The sequence below is a fragment of the Hetaerina americana genome, unplaced genomic scaffold (genome assembly GCF_022747635.1).
Source record: "Hetaerina americana unplaced genomic scaffold, ioHetAmer1.1.p SCAF_7, whole genome shotgun sequence".
Lineage (NCBI taxonomy): Eukaryota > Metazoa > Arthropoda > Insecta > Odonata > Calopterygidae > Hetaerina > Hetaerina americana.
Window position 1 is genome coordinate 42,581,307 of NW_027287316.1, and position 16,719 is coordinate 42,598,025.

A 16,719-nucleotide genomic window follows, 5' to 3' on the forward strand; every position below is an offset into this window, starting at 1 on the left:
ACGTGCTAATGTAGTTTGCTTGTATATTTAGCAAACACACGGAGATGATCCGGGTTCGAATCCTGGAGACGACATATTTTTCAGTGGAATCCCGGTACCTACTTGTGCTTTGTGGAGAGCACTTTGAGTGAGTACGACGTCCGTCGGATGGGACGTTAAACCCCTTGGCGCCTTTCGATAAGAGTAGGCTAATGCCGACGCCGGGTTTCTCTCCACCCTTCCTTTTTCATCCATTCCTAATGGCGCAAATGACCTTAGCTGTTGGTCCCCTCCCCAAGAACTGAAATTAAAACTTGTATGTATAGTCTTTTGTGAAGTATTTCCTGGCAAATACATTCTATTAAGGAGAATATTTTGTGAGATCTCTACTTTCATTTTTATCCGTCTTTAATTAAAACCAGGATAATACCTGCACAGGGTATCTCTCCAATCTTCTCTTCCTTCCCCGTTTATACTTTTCCGTCACAAACCAGTTGCTCTAACATTTTATATCAGTCTTAAAGCTATTTCCATTATAAATTCTACCTGTGTTAACATATACTTACATTTTTTACGAAAAATCCCACGGGTAAATACTTATGTTAGGTTTAGGAATCTTCATGTTTTCGTTATAACGACTGAGCCATTTTAATGTCCCTCCATCCTCGTAATGTATAGTATCTGTTAGTACACACACTCTCGCAGGCTTTTAGCCCGGAGGCGGAGGATTGAAATTACCACGTGTTCCAAAAGATTCCGTGTATTCCGTGTAAAAGTATTCCGTGAAAAATTAGCTCCTCAATTTTTTTATTTTGGAAGAGTTGGATCTCGTCTGCGCGAATTGTTTCAGAGCTCAAGAAGGGGAAGGGATGAGTGCAAACTTAGAGGAAAAGGGTATATAGGGGTTCAAGGAGGGAACGACGACGCGAAGACATTAACCAGAGATTGAAAACTAACAAGGGAGTAAATTACTGTGGAGGAAAAAAGGTCGAGATCCGTTGCCCGATGGCATTCATTTCGTCTTAATAAAGCCGTATTCCGGTTTTCCTCCTCTCAGACGTTCACTTCCCACTGCTCTCTCTCTCTCAAACGTGGAAACTCCTTCTTTTTCTTTCCCTCCCTCCTCCCCCGCGGTGTCCCAAAAATCCACTCCTTCCCATGACTTCATTGCATCAGATCTCCCCACCTCGTGACCCATTCAGTCGGGCTCCATTTTACGCTCCAACCATTTTACCCGGAGTCCCATTTCACCCGCCCATTCCCTCCCCTTCCGCGCTTGAATTAATCTCATGACCTAACCACTCCATCACTGCACCCAAGCGCCTATTCCCAAACCTCTCTCTTTCTCTTTTACTTCTTTCCTTCAAAGTTTTTTTATTATTTTTTGCCATTACCTTCTTACGCCTCTTTTGTGTACCAATTTTTTTTAACTTTGGCGAAAAATGCTGTGCAAAAAATGGTGAAAGGTTTTATTCACTAAACAACCAAAATTTTAGGGAAGATAAATTGCAATAATGAACTGCTCGCCATCCGAGTTTGGTGTTCCTTGCCTCGGGGCAATTTTCCTCCCATTCCTTTATTCATTTTATTCCCGACATGTGGCATAATGTATTTCTTTGCCCTTAAATGTCAATGGCAGTGTAACTTTTTTAAAGTGCTTTTTTCCATACAATGATGCAGAATATGACTTGTACATTGAAATTCATCCTCTTTGCTTATTCTCATCCACCTTAGCAATAAAACTTTTGATAACCACCCAGAGTACATTCAACAGAGGCTCATGGTGTCCCTTTAATTTACTCACCTCTACTCCTTTTTCAGATAAATTCTCTCTTCTGAAACATTTTCATCCGCCTCACTACAATGAGATATCATGGTTTTTTTATATAATTGCAAAAATAAATTATTCCTCATACAATAGTTCCTAGAATATTTGCATAAACATTTTCACGGGGTCTTCCATTCGAGGTAAAAAATCAGTGCTTGCCCTGTTAATAAAATTGGTTACTAGGGGGTAAAGAATTAATTAGTATTTTCATTCAAATTGTTGCTCATTGTCCTTTTAGGTTTATGAAAAATCCATTATTTTAGTATAAAAACTACCATTGCCTATGAATGCATTTCTTCTAAGGAAATATTTTTGGAAAAAACTGTCTGAAATACAAAACTGTGCATGAAATAGGTAACTGGGTCACTGAAGTTAAAATTACACATTATTCAATACAAAAAATTGAACTTATCTGTAATTTTTGTAGCCCAACCATTGAAAATATGGCATAGTCATAGCAGGAAATTGAATTTTTAGTGAAGAATGTTTCTTGCTTAATCTCTGTTCTACAGTAATTCAGATGATATTCAGTCACTCTGTTTCCATAATCTCCTGTTGTAGTCATCAAGGTAGAGTGATAAAATGATGTTGATCAACTAATGGTCTACTTCAATTTCTACCTCCAGCTAATTAGGACTTTTTGTTTTGGTGATAACCTCCAAAGATTAATTAACTTACTGGAACTTGGCAAGATCTAGTGTAAGAGTTGTTAAGATATTTTTACTAAATCTATTAGGAAGATATCTCTCATGAAATTTCAATGTTTTTTTGCATTCTTCCTAAGTCAGATTTGAGCATTATCTGTGTATAAGAAGCCCTACTTGGATTGAGATATATTCAGTTTACTATCAGTATGATACCTCTCAACTAAATGTTCCATAATAAATACCTTTAACTACCTGTACATATAAAGTGCAATTAGAGGATTCTAAACTAAGGACTGTTGAATTATCTGGAATAAGCAACCTAGTTACCTATAAATTAGGAACCCAGTTAACCCATCAAAAAACACCTAAGTCACATATTAAATATATTAAAATTTTTCAGTTTTATAAAAGGATTAATTTTGGCCCAGTTTAATAAATTGGCTCTTAATTGCTGACGGTGAAATGAATCTCGGGAAGGAATATGGTACCAGATTATAAATTGGAATTCTCAATGCCAGATGTACATCTTTATGCTGAGACTAATGGTACTGGTATTGGAATACATAAAGGATGGAGCTAAATTTTTTTGGAAAATTTCAAAGAAGTAAATTCCATTCCAGCCTTCCAATGAAAAACCTATACAATTCCAAATTTGAGAAAATGTGATCATATGAAAAAATATGGGTATCTATTCTCAGCATTATATTTTCTGATGTCTCCAAAATGCAACTTATGAGCTAATAAAAGTAGATTGCTGATAAAAGAGGTACCCAAAGCTAAGGTCACTTAGAACATGGGTGATAGATGAGTAATTTAGCAGAAAGCAAGATGTCAGGAGGTGGAAAAAGATTGTGGAGAAACCTAGGGTTGGCATTAGTTTATACTTAACTCTATATACAAAGTGATCCAGGACTTCAAATGACTGCAATTTCCCACGTTGTAGAATGAAGGATAATATTTAATGCATAATTACATGAACTTCTATGTGGCAGGCTCTATTGGTGCCCATCATAGCCCTTTGCTCTTGGCCATCTCTGCTCTTATTTTTGCAACAGAGTGCCAGCTACTTCATGCAACACAGATCTTTTGCCTGAACCCAAATTTGTTGCAGAAACTCTATTTTTTCTCGATTGGGAAATTCATATCATAGTGATCCACAAATTTAAATGAAAAATTTGGACTTCCACGATCCACTAGTGATAAAACATGTTACATTAATTTTCAAATGAGGTGAGAAATCAGCAATTTGGAACCAGAAGCATTAAAATATGAAAAATATCATTTTGAAAGGACTTCATTGATATGAGACCCTAAAATATCCAAAGCAAATCCAAAATCTTGAATATTATTTGAACAAGGATGTTGGATAGAATTGAATCATTTGTTCCAAAAAAGTTGCATACAAAATGTCTTTGCCAGTGATAGAAAATGATTTCTGTTCAAATTTGTGATGAAAGAGCATTTGGTTATTAGTAATGAACTAATACATAATACAATAGGACAATGGTATAAGATATCTGATGACCACCTGCCTGTTTCACCTGTTATAATAATTTTGTTTGTGGGAAACCTTTTTTAAAAGATTAGGACTATTGTAAATCCTGTATAGCCAAATAATGCAGCAGACTGCATTGTCCTCTTCTCCTCACTCCCTTTCAGGCATTACAAAGTGGAAGCAGAGATAGCATCCATGACATGGAGAGTCATGTGGGCTGATATAATCCTAGTACCACCCCAAGGGAGAGGAGGAGCTAGCGGACCCCGTGGGAGTATTCACAGCTTGGCCAAGCGTGGTAGCCAAGTGGTAAGCTGAAAATTTTTCACCTTTTGTGATTGAAAAATATTCTTCCAGTAAAATGCAGTTTACAGTGTTTATAAAAAAACATAGAACATGAATGGCCAATGATATACTTGCAAACCTAACATCAGATTTGCATCACCCTAAACCTGCTTCTTTTATTTCTAACTGTCCTCAAACATAAAACATGATATGATTCTACTTATATTAGTACTATGGTGGTACATTCATTTTTACTCATATAAAAAACAGACTGCACATTATCCTGACAGAATTTTTATGTTTTCATGACCATAATATGCAATCATCACTTTTACTTTAAAAGAAAAATATTTATTGAAATGAAGTATATCTTTCAGTGATCTATTTTTTGACCACATAAACATCTATAAACCTGTGCAATACATAAGAGCTTGTATGAAGCAAAGTAATAGCTTGTAGAATCCCATGTTACATCCATCTTTTAATATGAAATTTGAAAAAATCAATGAATTAATTAAAAATAAAAGGTGCATGATCAAGATCATTTGTTTTTTTTTCAAATTTTATTAAGCACTCATATCAATAAAAAAGAATAAGCATTATTAAATTCTGATAATGTGTGTAAACTATTCATGTTGCTATACTTTTAAAGTCAGCTTCATCTCTGCTAAAACTGGCACTTCTCATAGAATCAATCCTTTTATATTTACTCTTCATGTTATCCCTGGGTTCAGTGGAAAAAATAAGGGAAACATTTTGCTGATGAAAATGGTTTTCAATGGGAAAGTAAATAAAGTATTTTGTTTTCATTGCATACTTATGATAAAGTTATTTTTAACTATTAGAAATACGTTGCTCATGATCATATTTTTACCATGAATATTTACACTTTTGATATCATATTCTCTTCTTTTTCATAAAACATGACTCAAGACTATGTATTCAGATCCAGACATCGTCAGTATAGGCGATGGTAATCGCCAAGTATTCATCCCCACAGCAATTTACAAGGTAAGTATCTTGAAACCCTAAAATTACCAATTACCATATTGTTCCATCCCAGAAATGTTAATATTCTTCTTCCAATTCATGCCCTGTTAACAAATAAAATTGTACTCAATTGCTAATGAGCAATGACACTGATTTAAATGCTCTCACTATACATGTGTACCTTGCTTGCTTGTAGTGTGTTTTATTAAATTGATTCTCAATTCTGGGACTTTGAATTTCAATTTCAAAATACCATATTTTCCCATCGATAACATGAGTGTTATCTATACAAAAATGTTCATATGATCGAAAAAATGACAATGCGTATTATGAAATGAAAATTGAAAAAATCCAAATATAGACGTATTTTTACACACACTATATATAATTTTATGTGAATATATACAATTCGTGGCTTCTATGCACGTTCAAGATAGCTATGAAGCCCTGGGTTTGCAGTATCTCTACAAATTCATGATAACTACGAAGTTCTGGGTGCGAGTTATACATAAGGTGGGCATTATTGGTGGGAAAATACGGTAATATCAAATCATAACATTATTGCACAGATACTACTATAGTCAAAAAAAGAACAATATTTCTGAGTACAATTACTTTTTAAAATTTTTGTTGTACTTTGTTGTTTCAAATTCTTGAATAAGGGCATTCACCACAATGGGAAGAAATGTTGTTGGCACTGCTTAACTTGTAAAGATCAAAATTTTTAAAGTGTTGCTTAAAACACAAGTAATCCAACTGTTATTGCATTAATTTTAGCTTCATGGTGAAAGAGTTTAAATAGATATAATTGATTGTATTTCCTAATGGACTCAACAGATTTTTAAATATACAATTCCTTAACACTTATTCATGCATGTTACCTCATTGACTATTGAGAAATAAAGTAATATTGAATAAAATCTAAGTTCAATTTAATATGGCTACTTTTAAAATTTTCTAATTTGTTTATTGAAATAGTTCAACTTAGTACAATTTTTCATTCCTCCAATAGGGAAGCAAAGTGGCAATCAAAACAATTAAGAAAACCAGGATTGAACTTACAAGGCCAGTGCTTCTAGAATTAAAAAAGGTAAGCCCAAGAGAAGTGTTAATTGATGAAACAAAGAGTAATTTGCTGAGTAGCTTGTTAGCTTATTCTGGGAGCAGAATCATTGAGGCTTGTCATGTTCAAAATTATTGATGTCGGCAAAGAAGGGAAAGGAAAATTACTTGCCTCTCACCCTGGAAAAATATTTTGCCTGTATGTGGGCCCCTCCCATGGGCAGCAACCTTGATATGGTGGAAGGGCTTGCATGTTCCATTTACCGCAAGAACTGTACTGGCCTGGGCAATGATAATTGCTGCTGGTAAGGCCACCCTGCCAGATAGAGCAATGATTAGGAGCCAGACATTAAGTGCACATGCACCTTTTCCTCACTGAGGCAGCTACAAACCTGTCTGACCCCATTGGTGGGGCCATATCAGTTTTTGTGTCACATTGAAAACACTATTGAGGAAGACAATGGAAAATGGGGAAGACAGCTGTCAAACCCATTAAAAATTTGGATGGATAGGAATAAGACTATGACTCTTGACTCACACGACCAGATGTTATGCCTGGCAGAAGGAGAAATAAGGTCTCTTTGCTCATTATCACACAATATCCTGATGCAACCAATCTAAAAAGAGAGAAAAAGTATACCCCAAAGAGGACATCAAAAGTTGGGATTGGTAAATGGAATGCCAGGTCAGTGAGGAGGATAGGGAAGCTAGAAAACATCTAAGGAGATATGAGGAAAGGGGTTAGGTTTTTGTGGGGCGAGATAGAGAGATGGAGGGTAGAGAGTAAATACAGAGTAACCATTGTACTCAACAGGAAACTGGAAAGAGGGGAATGGAATAAAAAGCCAATGAGTGGTAAACTTTTATTGGTGTAGATAGAACTGATCTGACCAATCTAGTAATAATTAGAGATTTTTTTAGACCAATTAGAGGAAAAAATTGGGAACATGCTAGAAATAAATCTTCTAATATAAATGGAGTATTTGAGCACGGTGGTTGATGAAGGAAGGTATGGTAGATAGGTAGGAGCATATGACTTTGAATTATAAATGATCACGGGGTAAAAGCAGTTTCATTCTGTAGAAGAAGGAAGGAGTTTGATAATCTAATGAAGGAGGTTGACAATTATCTGGTTCAGTCATCATCACAACCATTGACTTACATGGAAGATGGCAGGAAAAGTTGTTAGATATCAGTTAAATTATTTCATGGTTTAACATACAGGTAGTTGGGGTGGTTTTCCTTTGCCTTCCGTGATAGTGTTTTTAACCTGATGCCATCACTCAATGGCCACCCCACCTCACTGAGGAACAGACGCTGCGTGGACCAGCTTTCCTGTGGCTCCTAACCTTCGACCTCTCTGACATGGGTTACTGTGTTACACAGATTATTTAGATACAGCATCACAGGTTCACAGGTTATTTACATGCAGCATCATTAATACGCACAGCTTCTCAGGTATGGATGTAGATGCATATCATAATTTAGCTGTCATTAAATACAATTTGGAAAGTATTAGGTGGGTTAGGAGAGTGCCAAAATGAAATCTTTCAGGTTTAACAGAAGTCAAAAGGAAGGAGTAACAAGAAAACTTTAATAATGAACACTATTAAAGTTTACATGGAGTAACATGAAAACTTTTATAAATATATAAAGACTCTAAGGGAATGAACATTTTTGGGAAAAGGTGGGCGAAGCTTTAGAGAATGGGATATAAGGAGCAGCAAAAGAAACATTAGAAAGGTGAAGGATAGATAGAACAGTAGATAATGAGATAATAAGGAATCTATGGGCAATGGGAGAGATGCAAAAGAGGGTAAATGAACGAAGAAAATGAATGGCAGCTAAGGTTTTTGATTAAGATTTAAAGCAAAACAGGAGAAATTTGAGAGGTACGGGATGAGGATTAACTATGGGGAAACAAAAGTAATGTGATTCTGAAGAAGCAGGAAAGCTAAGCTAAACATTCGAATAGGTAGGAAAAAGCTGGAGTAGTTCATATAATTGGGCAATATTTTAGAGGGAAAAGGGCATTGTCATGGGGACTTAAGGAGAAGAATTCCATTAGGGAAAGACATTTGCAAGAAGAAGAAAATGGATTGCGGTTACACATGAAGTAAAGTCTGGTAAAGACTCGAATATGGAGAGCTTTGTGCTTAACGGAGTTGAGACCTGATCTTCAAGGCAAGAGTATGAATCTGGATTTTATAGCTTTTGAGATGCGAGTGGGGTAAAGAAAATAAGTTTGATAGGGAGGAGGCCAAACTTAAAGGGTTTTTATAGGGTGAACAAAGAGAGAAAATAACAGGGGGGAATCCAAACAAGGCCAAGAGTGGATGGAAGAAATATTAAAAGGTATACTTAATTGTGTGTTGAACTACATGGTACAAGAGAGGGAATTGGTAAAGTGGGGTTGGGGGAGGAAGAGAGTTAGCTTTATAGACATTATGAAGGGAGGTAAAAGTTATGAATAAATGTAGAAAGAAGCAATGTAGGGAATGAGCAAAGTAGGGCTCACAGTACCAAGAAGTAAATGGTATTTATTGATTACCCAAAATTTGTCTTTAAATAGGTAGAATACCTTGAATGAATGTAAAGGCATAATCTTAACATGACCAGGGTATGTTATTATTATAACCAGTTTTCATCTCTGCAGTGATGGTGGAGGCTAGAGCTATAAGGCAGAGCTTCTACATTCTTTTCACATCGATGAATGACCAATCACTAAAATTTGAGCATATGATCCAAATGATGAGTATCTTATTTAAATTTTAAAATGCCTACCAAAGATATCCTTGCTTGCAGATTGGAATTTTTCTAATAGATGGCACAAAAACTACATTTTCTAGTAAAAATGTTACAGAAGCAAGTTGAAGACTCAAATTTTTAACCTAATCCAATGAGACTGTCATAACCCTCGCCCTCCATAATCCTTTGCACCACAATGTGACAGAATGTGGCTTGTGGGGTAGTTATGTAGATTTGCTATGGTAAGCTAGTTGAAACTGAATATATTAAGAAATATTTTTCCATTAAATGAAGAACACAATGTATTTTTCCATTGTTCTTCAAATGATGAACATGAACTTCCACAAAATTGAGCCAGAAACCATCAAGTATATATTTTTCTATTATTGAATCAATCAGTTAGATAGTAGTTGGCAGGCTTATAAGGTTCTCTTTTTAACTGGTATAATTGAATAAAACATTTTATCAACTTTGTATACCCACCTCACCTTTAATTTGGGGTATGTTCAACATCTTAGAAATGTTGGCAGGTTAAAATTAATGGCTGAATAAGGCAAAGCCTGAGTAGAAGGAGAATAGAGAAGTCTGGAAAAGGTGTGTAATATTGAAAATTTGGTGATTTAGAGTTGTAGAGGAAATAATAGGAAAGGTAAGTAAAAAATTATTTAAATATTATTTTAAAAATGAAGTCTTTGGAAAGTTAGAAACTCATTTGATACAGACATCAAACAATTCCGCAAAGTGAAGCCTGAAAGGATGAAGAATAAATATTTCCAATTTTGTATAAAATAATTGAGTGTTTAATTGATGTATGTTTTGCATGGAGTTGGATTTTACCATGCTCCACTTTAAGTTTCTATATTTTGACATGTTTTGATGTAATTTAGTTACTCTGAAGTTTGGATTTTCATAGATTGTCTAATATTTATGTCTATACTTTATCAATCATTTAGTCTGACTCTTCTTAAGTATTTACATCTTGTTCACTGAGAATCAAGTAGGTTAGAAGAATATACAGAGATTTAAATTACAAAATTAGGAAATTAACCTGAATGGTGAACGAGAGGACAAATCAATTGATATGAAAAAAAAATCAGAGACAAAAGTGAAGATGAATCATTTGAGAGGCTGAAGAAATTATCAGAATTATTCAATGGAGATTAATATCAATTGCAACAGATAAGATAGTAAATTTATTAATCATACTTAAAGAGAATGGGGACATGGTAGTCCAGGGGTAAAGCGTTGGACTACTGACCAGAAGGCCTAGGCTTGATTCCGGGGCACACCTCTCTGGGCATGCCTCTCTGGACTGCCATAGCTTCACCCAAGCTGTGTGATTTTTTGGGTAACAGAACTTCCTAAGTTGGCACAGGGAAAGGATCTGAACCCCTGCCCTGATGTGTACATTTACAAGCCATTGGTTTTAGTATTGGGTGAACTGAACCATCACCTATCAAACCAACCTTCTGGTTGATAACTGTGTTTATGGTTTTACTTAAAGAGAGTCAAGGAAGGTGGAGATATCATTTGGAAAAAGTGAAAAAAATATATTAGACCATTACTCAAGGTATCGACAGGAATGATAATGAATGAAGATTGCTTGCAATCATAAAAATTAGAGAGTAAGAGTAGCAGGGTACCACAGGAAATGAAGGTGAGGAAACTTGTTGGCATGGATAAAATGCCAGTAAAATCACTTAATGTTTCAGAAAAAAATGTGAGGAGGAATTTTTGATGGTAATAGGTCTTATGAGAAACATCTTGACCAGAATTTTCTAGGATCAATTTTAATTTTTATTCTGGAAAAGCTAAGCATTGTGAATGCTGTTATATTAGAATGAAAAGTTTAACTTGCATGTGACATAGTTTAGACTAAGAACCTTTAAGACAAGTGATAGAAGAAGAAAAGTTACTGCATGGATGAAGAACAATTTGGTTTTTGGAAGGGGAGTGCCGGAAAATATGATAGCTGTAATGAGAATACTGTTAAAAAGGAATATATAATATACTTTTAGTTTGATCTGTTTTATGCTTCTGGTATTCAAAAAGCTTTTTAAATGGAGAAAATGAGGAAATTTTGGTGAAATAATTGTAAAATAAAGGAATGCTAAATGAAACCAATGCATGAAGGAGACAGCAATAATAGTGGATACAGGATTCATTTTAACTGAGATTAGTAAGTGAGTTATGTATTGTTGTTCATTATCATTAGGATGTTTTGACTAAAACACTTAGGTAATTTAGAACACATGGATAGAGTGGTGTGGCAAGGAGAGTGATATAGAGCAGGAAACTGATTTAGTCAGTTATATTTTTATGCAATAAAGTTTCATGTAGCCAGTCAGCTAACGTATTTAATTCATGGAAAAGATTACTGAATCAGTGAGATTTATATGGTGATGATAAATGTAAATGAATGAATAGGAATATGAAGTTTAAGTTAAAATTTTTAGAGGCATAACATAATCATGGTAATTAATCTGAAGGTTGGTATGATAAGTGAGAGTAGAGCTCACCCAATACTAAGCTAATCAGCATGTGAAATTCACAAATCATGGTAGAGAGGTCAGTCCCTTTTCCTATGCCTGTAGTTTCCCAGGAAGAACTCTAACCCAAAAAATTACTCACTTTGGGTGAAGCTGTGGGTCCCCGGAGGTATCACCAGGAATCAAACCCGGACCCTCTGGTACATAGTCTAGTGCTCTACCCTCTGACATACCATGTGCCTTCAACATTAGGTAGACCATAAATGGCATACAACAGTTTACATGCATTGGCATTTGCACCATGGTATGAAATGAAATGTATTATAATAGTATTCAGGATATTGGAAGAATAATTATGTTGAAAATGAAGCACTTGCAAAGAAGAGGAATTGATTCAGGTGTCTCTATAGAAAAAATTAGGGACAGAAGGAAAATGGTTTAGGAAAATTTTTGGTCGGTTTTCTTAATATGTAGGTTTAAATTATTTTTATCTAATATGAAAGGGATCTCTGTCTGGGTCAGAGAACTTCAGGGAATGAAGAAAAGGGGCAAAATTTGGAGAGAGATGATGTTGTCAAGTGTGACATGGGCAAGTTGATGGAAGATATCTGCAGGAAGCATGAACTATGAAAAGAGAAAATGTGTGTACTGTGTTTTGCCTTTATACCACTGAGAGAACCAGGAAGAAAACTTATACATTAGCAGGTAAATGGCAACTGACTACTGATCTCTCCTAGTTAGGTCTGTGGCACTGGAAAACTTACTTCACCTCATCTCAGTTAGAGGAGGAGAGGGGAGAAGGAGATAAATGATCACAAGAGAATTCAGTAGCAGATGGTTTTATTGAAAACATTATAACACTGTGACATTGATTGAATACACTAAAATCTGGGAATTAAAAGGGTGCTAAAAATATTTGTTTGAGGGAAAAAATGGATAAGTGGAGAATAGGAGGTGAATAACAGGTATTCTGGATTCATACTGAGTGAATGTAAATTGGAAGAGCTAAGTGAAGAGATTAGGAAAATTTGGTCATGGTGAAGAATGGAAAAACTAAAATGATGATGAAGAATTTCTATGCAGGGTAGAGGGTACTATATTTTTTGTTGGAAAAAATTAAAAAAGCCCTAAAATTGAATGAAGGCAATCAAAGGATAAATGCTGTCATAGAAGAAGACAAATATATTGGTTAAATTAAGTATACAATGAGAATAAATTGGTATTTTGGATGACATGACGGCGGTAGAAAACATATGTGGAGCAGGGGATTGACTTGGTGTAATATATTTGTTTATTTTCATAAATTTTCCTTAGAATATCACAGCATAGTAAAATAGTTGCCAAAGTCAATAAAAGCCTACGTCTAACTGGTTGGCTGCTGTTAGTACATAATAGCAAAGAACGAAATTGTATAAACACAAGGGTGTTCATGTTGTTTGGAAGTATAGTATAATTCACACAATATTTAATAGTTATCAGGGAAGGTCTAAGACCTGCAAATTAACAGTGTTGTAACAATAGCAAAAAGGAATTTGTTCTGAAAATTATTTGTGCTTGATCTAAAGGCATAATGTGTACTAATTCAAAGTGTTTTTTTATAAAACTTGGCAGATGAAGGATCTCCACCACGACCACCTTGTGCGCTTCATTGGTGCTTGTGTGGATCCCCCTCATCATTGTCTCCTAACTGAGTACTGCCCCAGAGGCTCCCTGCAAGATGTCTTAGAAAACGACCAGATAACTCTTGACTGGACATTCCGCTACTCTCTCATGCATGACATTGTCAAGGTGGGAATTGAATCACTTCTGTGTTTTCCTGTAAACTGTTATATGTTTAATTTTAATTGCAAATCATTTTTCTTGGGTTGAATCCCATGAACACATAACTTTCAGCTATCAAGCCTCTCATAATTTATATTCCAATGCATTGCAGCAAGCAATTCTAATGTCAGTGTTCAAATGACTGTATATTCGTATTACAGTACTTATCATGAGGTAGAGATGAAAAATGTTCCTGCTTTGAACTTTAAAAATTTACTTTTTTGATAAGTATAGCTAAATATTTTTTCATTGCCCCACTTTTCATTTTTATATGGTTCTCATCGAACAGTCCAACTTCTTAATCGAAGTGATTTAAATTAAATTTATTTACTTTGTTAGATTTAATTAAAAATAAAGTATTTATTATTATAAATGTGGTATCTCAGCTTGGACTTGAATTTTCATTTGAAATTATAAAATAGGCATTAGTTTCCCATCATATTTGTATCCATTTATAACATTTTCAAAGTAAATGACATAATGGATATTATCTGTTAAGGACTTGCAAGATATCTTAACATATACTTGAGTGAACATTGCATTTTGCCGGTAAAAGTTTGTTCTTGGAACTCATCCTTTATTATAATTGTGAATAATTTTGAGGTTTGAAGGTAATAAATGAAATATGCATATTTAGTTTAATACTTGGTGAAATATACTGCAAATTTAGAAAGTAAAATTATATTATATCAATAAGAGAAATACATTCAACAGATACAGGCGAAATGTGGTGGAAGTTCGTAATTATGAGAATAACAAAATTTGGGCTTTTCCACAGATTTATTTTTAAGGTACGACATGTTTTAGTTCATCGAACCATCTTCAGGTACTAGAGAATGTCACAATATAAGGTCACAATACAAGGTCATGATAAGAGAAACTCTATTGATGTATATTAGCTATGATGGCAGAGCAGTATTTGTATATTGGGTCATAAAGCATTTGTACAATACATTTTGTATAATTAATCATAGCTTGAAAATTGTAATTGCTCATGAGAAAAAAATGTATATATTTACACTGTAATATTTAGCTGACAAAGTGAAGAAAAATTATAGTTTACTGTCCTACCCTATTTTCCAGTGAGAACTAAAAAATATATGCTAAGATTAACACTTATTTGCTGGCCCTTAATGTGATAATTACTACTAGTTTTCTGTGTTACTGTTTAGTTTTAAGTATAGAAAAAGAACAGAGAAAAACTTATTAAAGTTCAAAATCTTCAATGGAATGTGAATATCAGAAAATAAGAAGCCTCTATAATTATATTTTGTTCTCCTCAAAGATGAATTCAAGTTATGCCACATGATTCTCAATGATTTTACTTAAACATAATATCATATTTTACTTATTTATAATGACTCCAGCTCTATTCTAAGGTATTTTTCTCTTTCTAATAATTGATTCCTTTTTATAGGGAATGTGCTATCTTCATGCTAGTGAAATTCGTACTCATGGCTCTCTCAAGTCTTCAAACTGTGTAGTTGACAGCCGTTTTGTGCTCAAAATCACAGACTTTGGGCTTCACAATTTACGAGGAACACATAGAGGAAATCCAGTCTCAAATCGTGATGGAATCACCACTGATGACTCTGAAGGATCAGATGCAGACACTTATGCCTTTTGGCGAAGTAAGTATTGCCCATGTTTTTCCTCAATAGAATTAGGTAATTTGAAAATCAAAACAATCTTTTTTAAAAAGCAATTAAAGACATGACATTCTTAGTAGACCCAATTAAAGCTATCGAAGATGCTAAAAAATCCACATATATTGTTCTGACAATCAATGAAAGAACCACAGTAGTCAACCTGATGGCTACTTTAGTTGGTGAGAACAGAGTTCAGATCGAACTAAGCATGTGAAATCCACATATCAGGGTAGAGATCTTCAGATCTTTCTCCAAAAAGATCTAGCATCTAAAAAATAACACAGTTTGGGTGAAATTCCTGACCTGTTAATATTATAATAATGTGAGGTGCAATAAATACCTTTCCTCCATTGTTCCCTACTCTGATTTAGACTTTTAGATGACCAGACTTTACCATTGAACTCTGAGGGTTTACCATTGAACTCTGAGGGTTTACTCTTACACTGAAAACTTAAATGAGTTGTTTTAAAATCAAGATTAATTTATTCATATCCATCATAAATGCTCTATCCTTCATAGTATCAGCTACCAAAAATACTGCTGCCTGGCTTGAAATGATTCCTATATTACTTTCCCAACTGGTTTATTTTTATGGCCAGTTTTTCCAATGGTATTATGAAACTCACTAGGATTGCAGGAGTATACTGTTTTTATACTCAATGATGCCACAACATGACAAAAGCAGGAGCCATCCTAAGGAAAAGTCAGGTGGAAAACGATCTTTCATATTTCAATTCCAGTATTATCCATAGTTTGCTCAATTGATGGTGAATATTCTATCACTCTTCTTCAAATACTGTCTTACCAAATCTAATATTCCATTATTCCTCATTCAACCTTGATCTTTGGTGCCGTATTGCAAGTTCCATAAGTACAAAATGTGACACAGAGGAAAATTACATTTTGGATAGTAATAGGAATATAAGGCAGAAAAAGAGGCAGGATTGCTCCTGTGAATCTTTCATTTATAGAAATGCATTTATTATTCTAATCAGAAAATATCCTATGAAGAGATAGTCTGGTTCAAAAAGAATTGAAATTAATTTTTGGTGATATTTAATCTTTTCGAAAGACAAAGATTTATTATCATCTGATCTTCATTGGGTTTATACTGCGTAGTTACCTGTATTTTGACCAGGTGGGTCAACAACTTCATGGCCACAGAAGTGGCAATATGTCAAGCCATCCAGGATATTTCATCAGCACAATGATTATCAAAGACTGAATACATATTGTGAACATTTTTATGCATTGGCAGTAAGGGAATTTAATCATTATATTGGATGGACTGCTAGAACGGATAAAATATTGTCCTATTTTGGTAAAAGGGAAATAATAGAGGTGGTATTTGGTTGATGGTTGATAAATATGTCACTTCTCCATCAGGGAAAGAACTCCATCGATTAGAATTCCAGTGCAGTGAGTTCAAATTTATTTTACCGGGTACATTAATCTTCCACTCTATGATAGGTTGACTACCATTGCTAATGGAAGTAATATACAGGTCCAAGTAAGTGATACAATTCCACATGGCTGTATCAGCCAAACAAGAGTCATATGACAGATCATCCCTTTTCAAGAACTATTTTTCCACAGTGAATGTATGAAATGCAACATAGGAGTGTGCAATATGTTGTTTTTTTACAGCGTGTTAAATTTTTGCAAATTTTTGCTCCATGAGGTTTTCTATATTTTTCCTTGAGCATGTTTGTATTATTTTATTACA

At 34.5% G+C, this 16,719-nt stretch overlaps 1 protein-coding gene across 1 annotated transcript in view; it reads left to right on the top strand.

Moving 5' to 3' along the window:
- The window catches only part of LOC139696656 (atrial natriuretic peptide receptor 1), a 370,838-nt gene that overhangs the window by 172,060 nt on the left and 182,059 nt on the right, over positions 1-16,719 (top strand). The window contains exons 9-13 of the mRNA XM_071595471.1: positions 4,114-4,258; positions 5,168-5,245; positions 6,237-6,314; positions 13,135-13,311; positions 14,762-14,975. Coding sequence (XP_071451572.1) covers positions 4,114-4,258; positions 5,168-5,245; positions 6,237-6,314; positions 13,135-13,311; positions 14,762-14,975 — 692 coding nt within the window. The remainder of the gene's footprint in view (positions 1-4,113; positions 4,259-5,167; positions 5,246-6,236; positions 6,315-13,134; positions 13,312-14,761; positions 14,976-16,719) is intronic.